This window comes from Rhipicephalus sanguineus, chromosome 1, assembly GCF_013339695.2.
Source record: "Rhipicephalus sanguineus isolate Rsan-2018 chromosome 1, BIME_Rsan_1.4, whole genome shotgun sequence".
Taxonomy (NCBI): Eukaryota; Metazoa; Arthropoda; class Arachnida; order Ixodida; family Ixodidae; genus Rhipicephalus; species Rhipicephalus sanguineus.
In genome coordinates this window covers 151365757-151384026 of record NC_051176.1, presented here as the reverse complement: position 1 = coordinate 151384026, position 18270 = coordinate 151365757, and the positions used below count along the sequence as shown (strand labels likewise).

Sequence of the window (18270 nt, the reverse complement as noted above, 5' to 3'; positions counted from 1 at the left end):
AGTGAATGGCTCAGTTCTGCCATGGATTGATCAACGGGCGAACACGGTGAAAGCCATGCGTAAAGGAATCGGCTACTTCCTCCCCGCGTCGGTTTATAGACGATTGTTGGGAGGAGGCTCGGCCAGGATTGTAATGCAGTGGAACATTCTTCAGCAACTGCACTATAGCGCCTGTAACCTCCAGAACGTTGTGGATACAGTTTTAGTAGGATAGCGTTCGCCTGTTATTGCTGTACAGGATGGATAGCGAGAAGTTGTCGATTGTATATGCGCACTGCGATCGAGAAATTCTGCTCAGTCGTTGCTTTTTTTTCTCTTTTTTTGCGCTTTTCGATAGTTTGGCAGCCGCACCACTCTTCAGAAATATCGGTGATGCGAATCTTGCACAACCAGGAAGCCCGAAGACAGTTTGCATTTTCGCTTCCGCATTCACATCACCGCAACAGAAAAACTTGACGCGCTAACACCTGCGTATAGCTATGGCGACGACGACCGCGCGCCGCATGTGTAGGCCTGCACAGCCCACCGAAAGTTTTCGCAATTTCCTGTTTTGTTTCCGGATGCGCGCAGGCTGAAACCTGTCTGTGTGTGCAGTTATAGTTTGTCGCTTCCGTGGGCGCACGCTTGATACGTTGTTTCACCGTTACCAACCTTGCCACCGTGTGGCACTAAAGCTGTGATTTTTGTTATTGCCTTCGGCGTTTTACTCCCTCTCCCCCCTTTCTTTTCAAATCTTCTTCGAAACTTTGGACCTCGTGAAGTGTGGCGTTCACAACTCTGTAGCACCTCATTTTTTTTCTTGACATTTTTTTTACCAGGCTGCGCGGCTATTCCACGTCAAGAGATGACACCGTCCCCTTGCACAATATTTAGCAAGAAAATGTCATGCGCAGTTACGTATGTTAACTAGAAAAGAGCAACTGTCTGTGTGCTTTTCTAAACCACGAGATTAAAGCGAGGAAACTAAGCGCCTTTCTTTCCCATGCGTCACAGGCAGAATTCTGCGTATTCTGTGCAGATGTATTCGGTGCTTCTATTCACTTCTGAGGGTGACAAGCGTTTAGAAATCACTCAGGATAAAGTTTGTCATCGCTGGGACAGTGGTTCGCGACAGCCTGGACTTCCATCAAGGCGCTGCAGGTGACGGAGCCTTGCTCGATGTGAAGCACATTGCTTCGTAAGAAGAAAAATTATACAAAGTGGACGGTTGATGCAGAAGCGGGGGGAGAAATATATAGCTGTATGATAAAGATATAAATGCACACCTATATATACATAGAATAAAGAGGTAATATATTCTCTGTTTAACTCGTCATTATCTATTACTTGTAAATAAGCGCGTAACTTTAAGGAAGTACCCTTTCTGCAGGTCCTTGTACTAACAGCTCACGCACTAATTATCGCACAAGCACGCCCGTAAACTTGCTGTTGTACACAAAGTAAGCTATAGCGTAATATAAACTGTTTCCAAACAATAAAAAAAGGAGTGAAAATCTCGGCTTCGATCACCTTTTCCTTGCGCTTTTTTCCAACACTGCGTGTATACAGTGTAATGTGTATGCTATCTCAGTGTGTGTGTGGCAAATAATCGCCGATATTTGTCTTGCTGTGCGAAACATCGTCTTGTGCGGATGACATCAGTATGAGTGTTCTTTGCGGTAGCTATATGCTTACTATCGGGGTAGGAAAAAAAAACTGAATTAGCTACGTAGTATCATGCCGAAACGAGAGAGAAAAAAAAACGCGATCCCGTATCTACCGTGGAATGTTAGTGCTCGAATAGTTAGGTGTGGTCAATATCTCCTGGCCCACATCCCGTCGAGTCGTTGTTCCGCCAATCGGCATCCAGGCCTCGTGAAATGATTTCAAAGCGTGGGAATCAGCGCGCGCACTATGCGCGCAATCGAAGGAGAAGAAACGGACAAAGACAATCTCTTGTTCCGCGTCGAGCACTGCGCGTTGCTCCACGCGTTCTAGGCGACTGGTCGCCAGTTCGCCGAACCTTCACGATTATTTGCTGAACCTCGAGGAATGAAGCAATGAGTGCGAGTCTAGTAACAGGCCACTATTGTGACGCAAACGCGTGTCGGCTGGCGTGTCGGATGACCGACTCTGTTCTCGTTTTAGGTAGTGATTTGAACTAGGCAGTGTAATAGCCGTACCACCGCTACTTCGCTCGCCAGGCGCTCGCTGAGCGTGTTTATCATTGCTGTGCAGCTCACGTAGCACTGAGCGCCCGAAAGCGGCGGTTACAGAAACGTGGCAGTGTTGAACCGTGATAATCTATATCCAGACACCGCGCGTCATGTATCAGGACGCGTATGTATGTTGTGCTTTTGTTGTATCTTATGGGAATCTCAAAATTTGTGTTCTTCCATGGTCGCTGGCTTGCAGAAACAGGCAAGATGTTATTCGGGTTCTGTATTCTTTTCACTTTTTTTTTCTGCATGCGACGATGGTACACGTGCAAGGAGTGCGCAGTTGTGTTGGATCTCTTGTAGTTCGAGAATCGACAGAGTCGTTCTTGTGGGCAAACGTGTCTATGTGAACGTACGCGTAAAACGGTTAAGAGCAAAATTTATACAGCTTCTCGTTTGTTTCTGAAATTCTGTACTGCTACTCTGTGTCAAAAGGGATCAACGGGTGGTGTTCAAAGCTCGACGCCAGTGAGGTGTTTCCGGGCCCCGCCGCATGCAGCGAGCAGAAGAAAAAAAATGGCCTCTAAGATTTGTGTAATTTTATCCAGAGCGCGCTGTTGCTGAGCTGTGGATTTGGTCATCACCTATATTGCTGGACGTCTCACGTTACTCGAATCAGCTTGAGAATATTCGGCGTGTCGCGCGAAATGAATTAACAAATATGAAATGATACTGCCGCCAACAGTGAAACAATCTTTCACAAACTCTCGACTGGATGCATGGTCGAAACGGTCGCTTAATTTCAGTAGCAATTTAAATGCATACATCAAAGGAAAATATTATGACAGGCTAGATCTAAAGATTTCGTTTATGTGATAACTAATTCGCTATCTTTAACGAGAACAAATATTTTGTAAGCATGAAAATGGAGTCTCATGGGTTTTCACGTGATGTCAGCGTTGGCTGATTTGCAGAGAACGGTTTAGAGAGAGGTCTCGTGAAGATTAGTCAACTCGTCCGTATCGCTGCGGGACGTTTACGTTCAGGAGCAGCAGCACAGCAGAACTTTTCTACGCAACCAAGCGATATACTGGCACGCAGACAACAACGATAAACTTCTAAAAACGGTAATAAGGTTTTATTTATTTTTCTTGTTATTATGTTTACTTTTTTTACGAAACGGCGCGTGATCAAAAGGCAGTGGCGCTGCTACCGAAGCGCCTTGTCACGACGTTACCAATATAGGAAACTCCTGGTCGTAGCTGTTTAATTGTTTATAACCAAAAAATAACTATTTTAACGCACTCAAACATAAATTTAGCACATGCGTCTTCTCTTTTATTCTTATTGTTCTTTTGTTTAGGCTTGTGTTTCCCATGCCCGGGAAACATTTGGCAAGAAAGCCCCAATCACTGATTGACTTCAGCAGTTCCGCATGCCGCGAACATAGTAATATCATGAAACTTCACTGATGATGGGCAGTGAGCCACTTGCAAAACTTCAGATTTGAAGACTGCGTACGATGCATCCGTCGTAAGTTAATTATAGCGGTAAGCACGTAAAAAATACAAAGGTTACAAGGGCTCCAGGATCATGTTCGTTTGACAATTTTTCGTCACTTGAGACGTCCTGTATATTCGTGTGACCGAATGCCAAGTATACCTGCAGTGCTGCGTGATATGTTGGACCGTTGGAACCTTGCCTGCATATATAGTTAGGGATATGGATATGTGTACGCTAATATCTCTATGTCAACGTAACCCTGTCAATGGCAGTTAGTGATTGTACGTACAAGTTCCATTCATTGCAGTTTCGTGGATACTTGTAGGTGCTCTAGTGCTACCTGTAGTAGCGGTCACTCTTTGGCTGCAGCTCCTATCGTAGAGTAGATGTTGAAATGTTGTTCTGCGCATTGTTGTGTCTCACCTGTTATACGCGCAGTGACAAAACACTTCAGAAGTCGATGTTGTGCGTGTTCGCAATGACAAGAGCACCGCTGAGTGCTCACCTCATTGCAACTTCTTTTTTTTTCTTCCTTACACACATTTAATATCATAAAACCGGATCACGACAGCCGGTATACGCACAGAGCTTAGTTTGACCAATGTGACATGACCGCGTTTCTGATGTATGTGTGACTTTGACCACTGTTATCTATTTCTCGTAATATCGTAACGCTAAACTTCTTATCGTATTCTTGCGCCGCGGCTTAACCGTGAATGCGGTGAAGTCCTCGAGCGCACATATGTGGTGATTTCACATTGTATATACTTCCTGTTGGTCCTTCGGCTGCTGTTTTTTGCGAGTTGTAGCGGTTGGTAGTGTAAACGACCTTTGTTAACTTATCGCTTCCACGAGTGAGTGTACGACATTGTGTAGTTTCTAGTTTCTGGCACTAAGAGCCACTTACTCGTGTATGTGCAATGTACGCTTATTTCTCACTGCTTAACAAGTGAGGACTCATTAAAAGCAATTACGCGCAGTGTCGAGGCTCCGTTGGACATGTACAATATTTTCAGCTGTCGCCTGGCGTTTTTTCAGTGGCGACGTATTTGGTTTATAACCAGCCTAGACGGACGCTTTAATTACTCCTTTTGACCTTGGTTCCGCAGTGGTAAGTTTCGTTGAAATTGTCAGGTCTGAAATATGTTGGCACCATGGCTGGCAGCTTGTTGTAGGCAAGTTTTTGCGGCACTTGCAGAACAAAAGCGTTGCTATCATTAAGCGAACATTTGAGTGAGCGCTTTGGCTGACCACATATACACTCGTGAAATAGCAACTGCTATGACTGGAAGCCGGTACGGTAATCAGATTATGTGGGAACATTTCTCTACGTGAACGCCGCTCGTTTTTCTTTATTTTTTTTTTCATTTGTGCGTGTGCGTGTTTGTGTGACATTAACTCTATTGGGGCCAGTCAGTGGCCGTCTTGCTTGCTTTTCTTTTCTTTTCTTTCCACCGTAGCACTACTCGTATGCGGCTAACTCTACGTTCTTAGTCGTTAAAACTAGTCACAAAAGTCGTGATGTAAAGGTGCATGGTTTTTCTGGTAACAGTTAAAAGGTGAAACTGGCATAAAGCAGGGATATGATGCAGCTAAGGCACTGAAGACGAAAGTTGCCTGTGAACAAAACACGCAGAATAACGCAGTTGTACCGTTACTAACAGCAGGTAATTCATGGGAAACCATTCAGCGATAACGTTGGATTACATAACGCGATAATATTTAAACCCTGAGGGCGGGGCAGCAGACCTGCCTCGTTTAAGAGGCCTGAAAGTGTTAATCCGCCGTTAACATTGCAGCTTAAACGCAGAAAAGTCGATCGCGCGCATGGAAATAAGTAGTCAAAGCAACATTGTTTTGCGTGTCTTATTACTCACCGTAATAATGTTAAAACAATAAAAAAGTAAAAAGAAACTCAGACGCCACATATCCTGTTTCTTTTCAACCACGCAATGCATGAATTGTCAGTAGCTCTTAATAGAGAGATGGTGTAATGGTTTCCTCGCAAGAAACCTCTCATGTCTCACTAAACGACCTCGTCTTTGAAATAGGAAAGGAGTCAGATTAGGAAGTTAGGCAGTCAAAAAAGGAGCAGGTGCTTCGTCGCGTTTTCGCGTTCTTGAGCGGCTGTAACCTAACAGACGTGTTGGCGTTCTGAACTGCGGCGCTAAGAGCACTGACTGTCGGCCTTACACCGCCTGCAGCAACAAGTGAATCGCCACCGCTGCTAACCAGGAAGGTGTGTTGAAGGAGAGGAGAGCGGAAGTGTGAGATATTTGGCTCGCTCTGTTATTAGTGGTAAACTGAGACCCAACCCTAGCATGTCTTCTGCGTGGTGAATGTAACGTAACAATATCCTTAGTGGCATTCAGGAAAGTGTGAACCACACAGCATTGCCTGGTCTCGAAGGTATACCTTTTGCTAAGCGTGAGAAAATTCTGCTGAATAGATTACATTAATGCGTCGAATGAAAGGCGTGAAGCGTATTCGTCAAACTAGCAGCATCCTTGAGAATGCATGAGGGGTGTCAATTATCGCTATGATAATTCGTTTGCATTTGTGTTTTTTTTTTCATGGCACCTTTAGCGCATCCTTGTTTGTAATAGCCGTGCACAGAGTTATTTTAGAACATCGTGCAACAAGGGCATAATGACGCGGTTTTGTTTTCTTTAACACATTGGATACTCGGAATAACCTGGTGCCATAAAAACTATTGGTTGGTTCAAATTCATTAAGAAGCTTCTGCGGAAGGCTCTGCTCGATTGCTACATGTCAGGAGGGGCTCGCACTTGCTTTGTCTTGGGTTGTAATTGACAATGCAGCTAGCTAAACTCCAGCATACTACATACCGCGTCAAAAGAAATTTCGGTAGGGTTTTCTAAGGTTCTTTTTTTTTTGTAGCGGTTCATTTCATTTTCCATTCGTTTAGACATCTTTGCACTTAATTTTCGCAGATGCCGGCGCACCATCACTATTGACACGATCGGCCGCTTGGTACGGCAGATAATGATAAAATAAAGAATTTGATATATTAAATTTATTGTTACGAAATCCGGCCCCTGGCTTGAAAATGTTTTTTTTTTTTTTCGAAACCCTTCTGACAAAAAATTGTTCAAGTGCCATAGCTATGTAAAAACGAAAAGTGGAGTTTGAGGTATGTGCGCCGAGTCCGTGATAAGATTGTTATATCTGGTCGTTAACAGTAATGATGATCGGACGTAGGTGGGTTGAGTGTGTACTGAAGTGCTGCATTGCCGCTACGGTAAATGTATCCGCAGCCGTGTAAACGGCATGCCGGGTAGAGCATTCGTGATATGTAAGTCCATGACAGTATGAAGTATACTCGCTATGTGCAAGAACTGTGTTACGGTACTGATGTTCTAATGGTGCGTCTTGATTAGGCATTTTGCATTTATCGTTTTCGCCTGTTGTCTGGAAACCAGCACATGAAGCAAGTTTTAAGATTGAAGCTCGCATAACTGGCGCTATTGTGTTGGGAACTATCGGTTTTGTCCCTTCGATATTTATGAAATACTAAGAAGCAGCATCAAAATTGTGCTAATATGTCGGCGCTATAATGGCGGCTTTACGCTTGCATTGTGAGCATTGTGCTGGTTTGCATAACTTTGTACACTCGCGTACGTTTTTGCTGCTGGTGAAAGTCTATTCACATTCTGGAACGTATTGGCCAAAACCATACGTCACAGCGCGAGTAACGTGCTTTCCGCCGCGGTCCTGGCACACTGAAGGGCCAACATTTGCCGGAAGACGTTTCTTGAACGAGAGCCGACGACGTGTTGACCGACAGTTGGGCAACGCCGTGTCACAAGAAACAAGTTCGGCAAGACCCCGCGGGGTCCCTTCGTCGTTATGCTCCGCAATGTGGTCGTATGAACATTGCCATAATTGCAATAGCTAATGCAGCGTTCGCATAGCCCTCGACCACAACATATATAGGCCATTACTACGACGCGATGCAGAGAGTTACCGCCTTTAATTAACGCTTGGACGTCTATAGAACGCTCGTCAAGTGGAACAGAGAAGAAAAAAAGCTTAACGAGAGTTACATTCTCGTCGTTAAGATGCGTGCTGCAAAAAGAGTGCTACAAATTTTAAACATCCTCCGCAGACATCACAGGGCAGTGCTGAGTATAGTGTGCGAGATATATGCCACCAAGATAAAAGACGCGGCACACTTGTTCGACAAAGTTGTCGCTAGTTTTAGTTGTCGAGGCCCTCGCTGTGGTTAATATTGCCGCCATTGCTGTCAAAGCTGTTACCCAGAGGAAGAAGATGTTTAACGACGCACATGTACAACCGGCACGTTGGCCTACTGTCGTGAAACATGTTCATTGGAAGTTCAAAAACATGTTCCGCAATGTGAATAGAGCCTAAGAGCTTTGTAAGGACCGACACCTGGGACCTTGTTGTATAGCACAGTCCATGAGAGATTGAATGGTTCTCTGTTCATCTGACAGCTGTACGCAAATGTATACGGCGATGAAAAAAGAGTTATCTGTGTTGCGCGTCATATATCGATGTTAGCACGAAATCGTGCGTTGTGTGTGGTTTGAAAAAGACAAAAAATTAAATCCAGTAAATATCATGAAATAAACTATTGTTTGTTACCCACGACGGTGTTCGGTTTTCTTTCCTGTATACTCTCACCAAGGCATATATACTGCCCTGACTTTGCACTTTCACTGTAGAAGGCGTACAGTGGGGTTCGTCATTTGCAGTTTGGGTTATCTCACAGACTTTTATGTTGTACGAAAAATTATGAGCCCCGAGTGAGCACCAAGGCTGTCTTTTTTTTTTCTTTCTTCCTCGTTAATGAAGTTAGGAGGCTAAGCTAGAAGCCGGGTTTACAGATCCCTAACCAGTTTGCTTACGTATATCCCGCGACAGTCCGGTCGAGGTACGATTCCTTCCTTAAGCACGTATTTTTTGTAACTATATATTCTGCAAGACAGCGGCATCCAGCATTCACGCTTAGGAAAGTCCGAGACACCTCGAAAAAAAGAGGTTCGCTATAAAGAACTGATCGTTTGGCTATGCAACATAAAAACAGCGCATTTGCTCTGATTCTGCGCATGAGAATGTGAAGTTAACGTGTTTAAGGAACTGGTGAGGTGTAAAAAAAAGGGGGGGGGGGGGGCGTTTCGCCGCTTCCTTCTAATCCGATTTGCGTCAAGACAATGACCCTACCGAGTGATCTGCAGCCCTCAAGCAGATCTCACTGGACCTTTTGCATTTGTCGTATGCTAACCGAATACATATTTACACAGACGGTTCGGTCTCGGGAAGTTCGACAGGTGCATTTGTGATACCATCTCGATCAATCACCGTCAAGTTCAAGACATCACACGTCACGACATCTACGGGCTCCGAGCTCGCCGCTCTTCGAGCCGCTATGGAGTTTGTTATGCAAGAATCCCCTAGTAGATGGGCCATATTCTGCGACTCCAAGGCAGCCCTTCAATGCGTGCGAAGTCTACGACGTGGAAACTACCATCAGTTGGTGTCTGATATCAATGCAATTTGTCATCGCGCCGCTAATCAAGGACACGACATTGTTTTACAATGGCTGCCGGGTCACTGTGGCATCAGTGGTAACCACCTCGCTGACGACGCTGCCCGATGTGCCCACGATGGAGCGCCCACACTGTTCATACCCTTGTCGAGAGTAGATGCAGCTAGAGAACTTCGTCGCATCGCGCATAATACCACGCTTGCGCACTGGAATTCTCCGCTTAACTCCAATCCTCGCCCTAAGAACCTTGAATCATTACTCCAGCTACAACTGCCATCCAAGATTTCTCGACGTGACGCTACAATGCTGTGCCGGTTGTGGATCGGTGTAGCGTTTACTAACTCATTCAGCCATCGCATTGGCATGGCCGATTCATCCATGTGCGAAAGCTGCAATTGTATAGAGACTACTGAACATCTCTTGTGCCACTGCGCCCAATTTGATGAAGATCGCCGGACTCTCCAGTGTGCCTTGGATAGACTGGATGACCGCCCCTTTAATGAAGCAAAGATCTTAGGAGCCTGGTCGCGCAGCATATCAGCCCAGAAAGCCACACGAGCCCTACTGCGGTACTTGAAAAGAACCCTATTGAGCGACCGCCTGTGAAACTCGGCACTGTGTGTGTGATGTGACATGTGTCTATCCTTCTCTCTCTCTCTTTTACTCCCCTATTCCCCCTCCCCATGTGTAGGGTAGCAAACTGGACGCATTGTCTAGTTAACCTCCCTGCCTTTCCTACATTCCTTCTCTCTCTCTCTAAACGATTTCTGGGTATATAATAAAACGATCTTTGCCGTGAGCGTCTCGACAGAATGTCGGTGAAACCCTGAAAAGACATCGATACCGATGCCCAACACTGTATTCCTGGCGCTAGCGTATTGTGAACTAATGAAGAACGGATAACGAAACGCACGTGAGTAAATACAAAAGTGTTACGCGCCTTTCTCCTCGTCTGGTCTGTTGTTTTCGCCGGCGCTGTTTTACTGCGAATATCAACCAACTAGCCCAAAAGTACATCTTGACTAGTTGACGAGTACGTACTTTATGATCATTCAGACATGGCATAGGTGCACCGGTTCACCAGTTAGGAGTTAAAATTTTGACCGTTTCGCAGAAGCGTGGCGAGTTCTTCGGACGCCATACCTATTGAAATTGTGGAACTGGCGAATGGGTGTCGCTGGGCCGTCATGTCAAGGACTGTTAATGAAAGCGTTTCAACGGAAGCGTTCTTCATCCCTCAGGTGAGTTGGAATAAGTCATTTACGAAATGTCATAGAGTGTTATCGACACGTGGCACCCTAGAAAAGACTCTGCTTCCTCATCAAGGCACGAGTATTCGTTCAACTTTTCTACGTTTTAATGAAATGTGCGATGGTAGCGAAGACCAGAGCAGAGTTCTTTCATGAAAAGTATCAAGACCTAGAAGTTTTAAGTGAGCAAGTCATTCAGCCACTTCATTGCCTCCTTGACTGATTACGAGCGAAAATCCGGAAACAGGTATGTAACAAACAGAGGATATATCTACACTTAGTGTTCTAGGAGAAAACCATTAATTGAAGCTGACGCTCTATTGTACAAGCTAATCGTGTGTCATTCATTCAAGCACTCTGGTTTAGCTATTATCGGTTATTTGTGAACGTTGTGCTGATTTTAGAAGCCCACCGACACAGCTTCAATTAATGGGTTTCTCATGGAACACTAAGTATAGATATATCCTCTGTTTGTTATTACTATTGGGAAGATCTCGGTTACCTGTAACTACAAGCCGTATCATCAGCGATGCAGTTCACTTCTGGTTCTGCTACAGTAAACACACACAGTTTAGAAGAAACAAGAAACGCAGAAGAAATACTCTTGCAAATACAAAGTACATGCAAACACTCAATGACTCAGTGCACAGGACAGACACCATGTCATTCGTCCTTGTAAGGGTATTGCTCCTAGTTTTTTAACAGCGAAGCTGTTTAGCTAATCGTTCCTTGCGAGTCGATCTAGAAAACTATCATCATCATAAACGGGTACGTGCCACAGAACCTGGGTAAATCCCACTACTCACCATTGGTTCACTAAAAAAGAAGGCAACAGTTCGGCCAACAAATGGCTGCGAAGCGACGGCGTGGAGCCGAAGACCCCGAGTGCATACCAAGGAGGTTTAAATAAAACTTGCTGGAGTGGAGGCCGCCTATACTTACCAATAGGCCGCAGTGAAGCCGCGCCGCGCGCGGCGGCCATCTTGCCATAGGCAAGAAACGGGAGCCAAAGCGCGCCCGCCGCGCTGACCGCGTCTTTCCGCCGTGGTTTTTTAATGGTTATAATGGCGAACATTAAGGCAGAAGTTGTCAAGATTAAAAAGCGAAATCGCAGATAAGAATGCAGTCAGTTTTATTCTGTTTCTTTTGGCGTTTTCCTTGCAAGCATGCACACCGAAGGGCCTGTATCACTGTTTTTTTTTTTTTTAATAATTATCCTCGTAAGAGCAGACCTCACTTCTCGGCATTCATTTTCCTGTTTATTTCGTTCGTCATGTGACGGAGTCTTATGCATATATGGAGTTCGGCCACATTCTTTGAGCGGAATATAAATGTGGGTACAAAGCACCACACTCGATATGCTCATCGAGAAGGATATATATTCGTCAAAGCTTGAAAGCCATCACTTTTCTCAAGACAAGCTCAAAATCTCCAAAAAGAATAGTTTTGGCTTTGCATGGACGTGCTTCAAGGGCATTCAGCTTGCAGTCGACACTATTTCAATAGATACAGCTTTGTAGGCTCGGCCGCTCTCTCTTACCCTGTCAATGAATCAATTAAAAACGCCCAAGTGGCATAAGTCATAAGTTTAAGCCAACGAGCATAGTCTGTCTTCATGTATTCCAGTCCCAAAGTCCGCATATCTAACCGTTTAGTCGCCCACAATCCCAACATGTTTTCTCATTTGTCATCAACAATCAAAGTACAGTAGAGTTTTTGTGCGGCATTGGGCTAGCTTTTTCGAGACAGTGACTCATCTGTGAAGCCAGCATTTCCTTTGATGGAATTCTATACACCGTTCTCGTATAGAGCGCTCTGCTGATCGACAGTGCGCGATTAAACTTCGTGCGTACATACTCGTAAGCTGATGGAGAATAGAAGTGCAGCGTTAACGCAAACGCCCGCAGCTCGGATGGAATACGTGCCTTTCTGGTCTTTTCGTGACCTAGGGGTTGCTGTATGTATGGGGGAAGGCTGCAGTGAACATCGCCCTGCCCTACTCAGACATGAGCTTTTGATCCTTGATCTCCTTTATTATCGCTTGAGGATCGAGCCTCGCTCTTTTTGGTTAGTGTGCAATTTTTCTGCTGCAGAATTTTCATCTTGAGCTGTTTTATCTCTTCTTAGAAAAGAAGCATTTCTTCGTAATGCTGCCGTATAGGTGATGCAACTGTAACATCTTCAATTTTTTTTTTCAATTTGAACGCATCTAACGGCCGGAGTACCCCTGGGCGATCGGAATTATAGGTCGCTGGAAAGAGCACTGCACAGTTCAGACCTGCTGGTTTTACTAGATCGCTGCACTGCATAAAGGAAATACAAATATAACGAAAAAAATGCACGAATGTAAGAAAAAAGAGGTCGTTGTATATTGCCCAAATGACGTTACTTAACCTCGTAGTTGCGAGCTACCCTTTTATAGCACGAACAGGGCAACCGATAACGAAATCTCGCCTATTTATATAATTTCAATGAATAGCAAGCGGTGCGTTATTTTCCTATTCGCGCTCCGCACCAGTGGTATCAACAAGCACAATAATGTGTATCACTGGGTTTTGCAAGTGTTTTACAAATGCGTCAAGCACAGCTAGTCGAAGAACTCCCAGGTCGCAGCCTAGTCCGGTCGAAACAATTTGGCGAAAGTGCCTCTAACATATGCGATCGCCGTCTTTTGGCTTCCAGACTTCCCGTCAAACAGCCTGCCCCGACGTGCTTCGAACATTTGAGTCCTTACGAAACCGGTTAGGAAAAAAGAATGACTGTCAGATGTGAAATTAGAGACAGATTGCGGGCTGTCAGCATATGTTCCGGCATATAGAGAAGTTTTCATCGAGCTCGAAATGTTTGCTTACAACTGAAACTTCATCCCAGAGTACCTTTTCGCTCGATTTGTACAGCCGTACGCAACACACAATGTATCCAACAACGTCCGGACGCCACCACGCCAGAGAACAGCTAGAACATCTATGCAGCCGCTGCAGCATGCGTTGCGGAAGGCGCGCTTTCTGCCTATGGCAAGATGGCGGCACGCGGCTTCAGCTGAGGGGCGCCTCCTCCACTCCAGCAAATTTTATCTTAACCTCCTTGGTGCATACAACGAGAGGATACTAGAGAGCGTGAAAGGCAACGGCGGCTGCGAGAAGACCCCCAAGCGATGGAAGGACTACGCCAACGACGACGTGCCTGTAAATCTATGAGGCGCGAACCCTCGGTTTCAGCGCGAGTTTCTGTCTCTGGAGTTTGGGCAACCGTGTCGTGTCTGTGACTGCCTGTGGTTTAAGATGAACCTCTCTGCGCTGACAATCGACGTAGAAACAACCTAGTATCACCTAGCTAAAGCCTACAGCAACAACCTAGAAGCAACCTAGAACCTGCATCACCTATAGCTAAGGTCTAGAAACAACCTAAAAGCAACCAGATTAGTTTCCAGAATCGTCCAGTTTCGCTGTTTCGAGCCTTGCGCGGCTTAGTGCAAGCTTCTCCCCGCCTTTTTTGTATTTTTTGTTTTAAGCCAACTCTCCCTATAATAAAACTTTTCTTTAGCATTCAATCCATTTACACTTTTCTGAGTGTTGAACACATCGCTAAAGCAAATTATGGAAAAAGACAGACACGAAAGCACTTGGCAAATGGTTGCTGTAAGGGTGTTTTTATACGAGGTTTTGGGACGTTAAACCCCAACAATTATTATTAAGGATGTTTTTATGATCACACAAAAGAGACCGCTGGTGAAGTCACCCCATAATATTGGGTGATATATCTGCAAAACTCGCAACGACATAGAAATTGCGGAAAGCTGACTGATGTTTTCACTTTCATTTTTCATCCACTCTATCACACACGCATGCACCTTGCTGCAGGCTTCTTTATATTCTTCTTAATGCAGCACCACTGGGAAGAGTTACCGAGCTGCCCGTTGAGGCCTTTATTACAGATGAGCAAACGAAACAGCGCCGTCACGACCGTTCTCTTAGCGCGTCTTGGGGGATAGGGATGCATAGAAGGTCCTGATGCGGCCATCCGACAGCTGTACCGAGTAGTTGTCTTGTTCGCGAACGACGCCGGAGCCGCCAATGGTGCCCGATGGGCCGCCGGACGTCTGTGTCTGCCGCCACTGTAGCCTCCGCATCTCGTCCAGAAGCATGTGTCCCGACAGGCTCGCCTCGTGCACGTCCTCCAGTTGGTTGCTCCTGAGCAGATGCTGCGTCCACGTACAAGCAGCCATTGAAATTCTCCTTTTGTTTGTTTTGCCGTCAACACACTGTTACTATATAGAAAAATGTAGGGTCAATCGTTGTCTGTTCCTTCATTCCTATAAAGGGCAGTGCGGCGCATATACGTCGGTTTCATTTGTCTCGATAAGCCTACGGGCGTCTTAAACGTAAAGGAGTGACCGTCACCTCTACATTGTACCCGAGGCTCCATCTTCAGCTACAAATAACGAAAAAATGCAGGTCAGGGCACGCGATGGTCCATGGTGATTCATTATGTCATTTCTAACATTAGTGCTCTTCATGTAAATATGAAAGTTTTAATTCTGACGCTTTGAATCGCGAGACGCTATGAGCGCATTTTCCTTTTTTTTTTCTGGATGCTGAATACACAAAGTTAACTTGCCTTCAGACCGATTAGATAGAATGCGTCGCAGCTTTTTCAGAGCAGCCAGTGAGCGCTAGCGCAGCGCTGAAAGTAAAAGTCGACTTTTCGAGGTATTGTTACAGAGTTATCGGCATCGATCGAGAACAGCGCGCTTAGTATCCTGAGAACGCCTACTTTGAAAGCTCAACAGTGCCGTCAAGTTGCGACACTGTGCGTGCCTTAAGTGCCGTTGTGAAGGGTACTGTTACGAAATCGGGTATAGGCCCTCTGGTGCGCAGCTCGAGATACGGGGTTGTGGTATCCCACCGCTGCCACCACTGTTACGAATGGGGTTTACGTGTCGAGGAAAAGCCGGGAGGCTGGCGAGCCGATGTAGCCGAAGATCGGACTTATCGCTGAGGAGCAGAACAAGGAGGCCAAACGTTTACAAAAACGGTAACAACGTTTATAGCAGTAATAGCAGGCAATAGCAGGTAATAGCAGGTTATAGCAGGTTATAGCAGGACAGAGCCTGCCAGCACGACCAAGTCGGCTGGGGCGTCTCTCTAACAACGGACCAGGCCGGTCTTAAATAGGGGACCAGTCCATTGTTGACAGGGTGGCTCTTTGGTCCCAGGTGTGGACGTTCTTCTAGTCTCCTGACGATCCGCCGGCCGCAGGTGTTGACGTTCTTCTAGTCTCCTGACGATCCGCCGGCTGCAGGTGTTGACGTTCTTCTAGTCTCCTGACGATCCGCCGGCCGCAGGTGTTGACGTTCTTCTAGTCCCCTGACCATCCGCTGGCCGCAGGTGTGGAGCAGCCTTTCCATCGTCCTCAGGAATGCTGCTTTCCGTAGCAGGGTAGCTTCGAAGAACGACTGGCGTCAATCGACATGGCTGGCTGAAACGACTGGATTTCAGACAATGCATGCAGGGCTAAGTCCCTGCCTCCAGGTGGCAGGTGCGGGCCCCTTAGCTTGGTCGCAGGGTAGACGCTGACCGCGATGCCTTGGACTTCCAACGAAGTGCAGGTGTTTAATCGCCTCCCCGTTCGGTCAGGTGCTCTGGCACAACAGCACCCCCGCCACAAGACAATGCATCCAGAATTCGAGCTCTCAAACGCAGCTCGGATGATGCGATGCTAGTTGACCGTTGTCAACTGTGGTCGTACAGCTCTTTCCTCAAGGAGTGACCTCCATGGCTCAGCAGCGGTTCACTGGAACTGCCAAGAAGCAACACAAAGCCAAACCACTCCGGCCAAAGCAAGCGCCCTCCGAATGCTGATCAAATCGCCAGACCAGCATAAAAGAAGAAACATTTCCTAGAGACTACGCTAAGCTAAAATTAAAACATCACGAGCAACGTATCTCAGGAAGAATACCAAAGTGAGGACGTGCCTCTACAGCTAAGTGTCATTACGTGACACTGCTAAAATCAATCAGAATTTCTTCGCGAGCGATTCTCAAGGGTGACATCGGCAGATCAGGGACGATCGAAGCAGCTGGGGAAGACTCAATTTTGCCCCAAAACTACAAACACTTCACTAAGTGCTCCCTAAATCATGCGCCTTGGCACCACTCTCAAGTGTTCTGAATGCCTATCAACAAACATCTCAAGATAAACAATACTAGCCTTTTGCTCAAACACTTTCCCTCATTGCACTTGGCAAATGAGTATTACATAAAGAAAACAAAGCGCTTCAAACTAAATACGAAAGAAAACTGAAAATCAAACTCACGCGTTTAACACAAAACAATGAGAAACTAAAATCACACTGACGCGCATACTAACACGTACTGAAAAACAGATCAGTAGTACGTTAAACAGAGGCGTTTATCATTCAGCCTTCTTCTCGGTAACTACTGCGAACAGCTCTCCTCTACTCGAGCGCTAAAAGCCATGTTTCCAGCTGTCGAAACAAAGCTATTTAAAACGGAGGCTTTCAACACTCAGCCTACATCTCCGTTAAAACAATTCACAGCTCTCTACACGAGCGCTAACGGTTATGTTTCTAGCTAAAAAAAAAAACAAAGTATCTAAAACGGAGGCTTTTAACTCAGCCTACATCTCCTTTAAAACCATTCACAGCTTTTTACACTAGCGCTGACGGTCATGGCTCTAAATATTAAAAGAAACAAATAACCAAACAAATGTCTCAAAGTCTGCTACAATGAGGAGGAAAGTGACAAATTACAAAATTTCACTCCTCAATTCGTTAGTACATATTAACACACTAACTTCTTTCAAGATGTCAATTCATCTTTATGCTGCGGTTATCCCTGGGTGTCTCCAAACGCACCCTTTCAGACGAACTCTTGGGAGCCGCGCATTCCACACTTTTCGAGGGGTCCGATCTCGACAAAGGGACAGGGAACACACCTGTCCGAAACACTGAGTAGTGGCGACGTTTGTACCGGCATACCAGCGGTTTTGTCTGCCTATTGTACCCCTCCGGACTAACCCGCTCCCTTCTTCCACTGCGGGGAACAGCCTTTGTCGCTAATCCGGTGTGCGCGACACCTCGCTGCGCTCCTGCCGCTTCTTCGCGTAGGAGAGATTAGGGGATAACTACGGCGCTTGAATTTACTTGAAATTCGGGTCTTCGCGACACGCTTCACGCTCAATCTAGATCTCAGTTTCCGCAGGAGTCTGAACTTGAAACTTTTTCCAGTAGGCATTCTCGGAATCTCCTGTACCTTTCTCCTGGTGGGCCTCTTCGTGATCTGAAGCCTAGCCTTTAACCTGGCGTCTCGAGAGATGACGTCATCGCGCTTGGCCATTTTAGCGCGCCTGACGCCAAATCTGGATCTCCGCAGCTGTCTCAACTTCCATCTCTTCTTAGCGGGCCTTTTCGATTTCTTAGGCCCAACCTGGATCTTGGCGTCTCGACAGATGACGTCATCGCGCCTAGCCACTTTAGTGCGCTTAACGCCACTCGTCGCTCTCGCGTTTGCCTTCACGCGTTTTCGCCTACGCCTTTTCCCTTCGGTACTGCTCGGAATGCCCGCAGCATCGGCACTCGTACTCGCAAGTACGCCGCATTCAATTTGCTTTGCCAAAGCACGAGACGGCTCAACTAACTGATTCTCGGGGCCGCGGCTAGGTGTCTGTGCGTCTGACCTAACGTTAGTCCCGACACGCTCTAAGTCAGCCAGCTCGCCCTGAGCTGTCTCTATTCGTGGCGGTGTACCACTGTCGCGGGTACAACCCTTTTCTTGGCCTTCGAAGTCGGCCTTTTCATCACTATGACGCACTTCGGCGTCCTGCGC

General features: G+C 46.2%; 1 protein-coding gene across 2 annotated transcripts in view; it reads right to left on the bottom strand.

The window, feature by feature from the left end:
• Window positions 1-14331: 14331 nt before the first annotated feature.
• Window positions 14332-18270, bottom strand: part of LOC119400297 (lysosomal alpha-mannosidase) — an 83569-nt gene continuing 79630 nt past the window's right edge. For both annotated transcript variants that reach the window (XM_037667322.2, XM_037667330.2), the window contains one exon: window positions 14332-14625. In XM_037667322.2, the coding sequence (XP_037523250.1) occupies window positions 14395-14625 (231 nt within the window). In that variant the 3' untranslated portion in view covers window positions 14332-14394. The remainder of the gene's footprint in view (window positions 14626-18270) is intronic.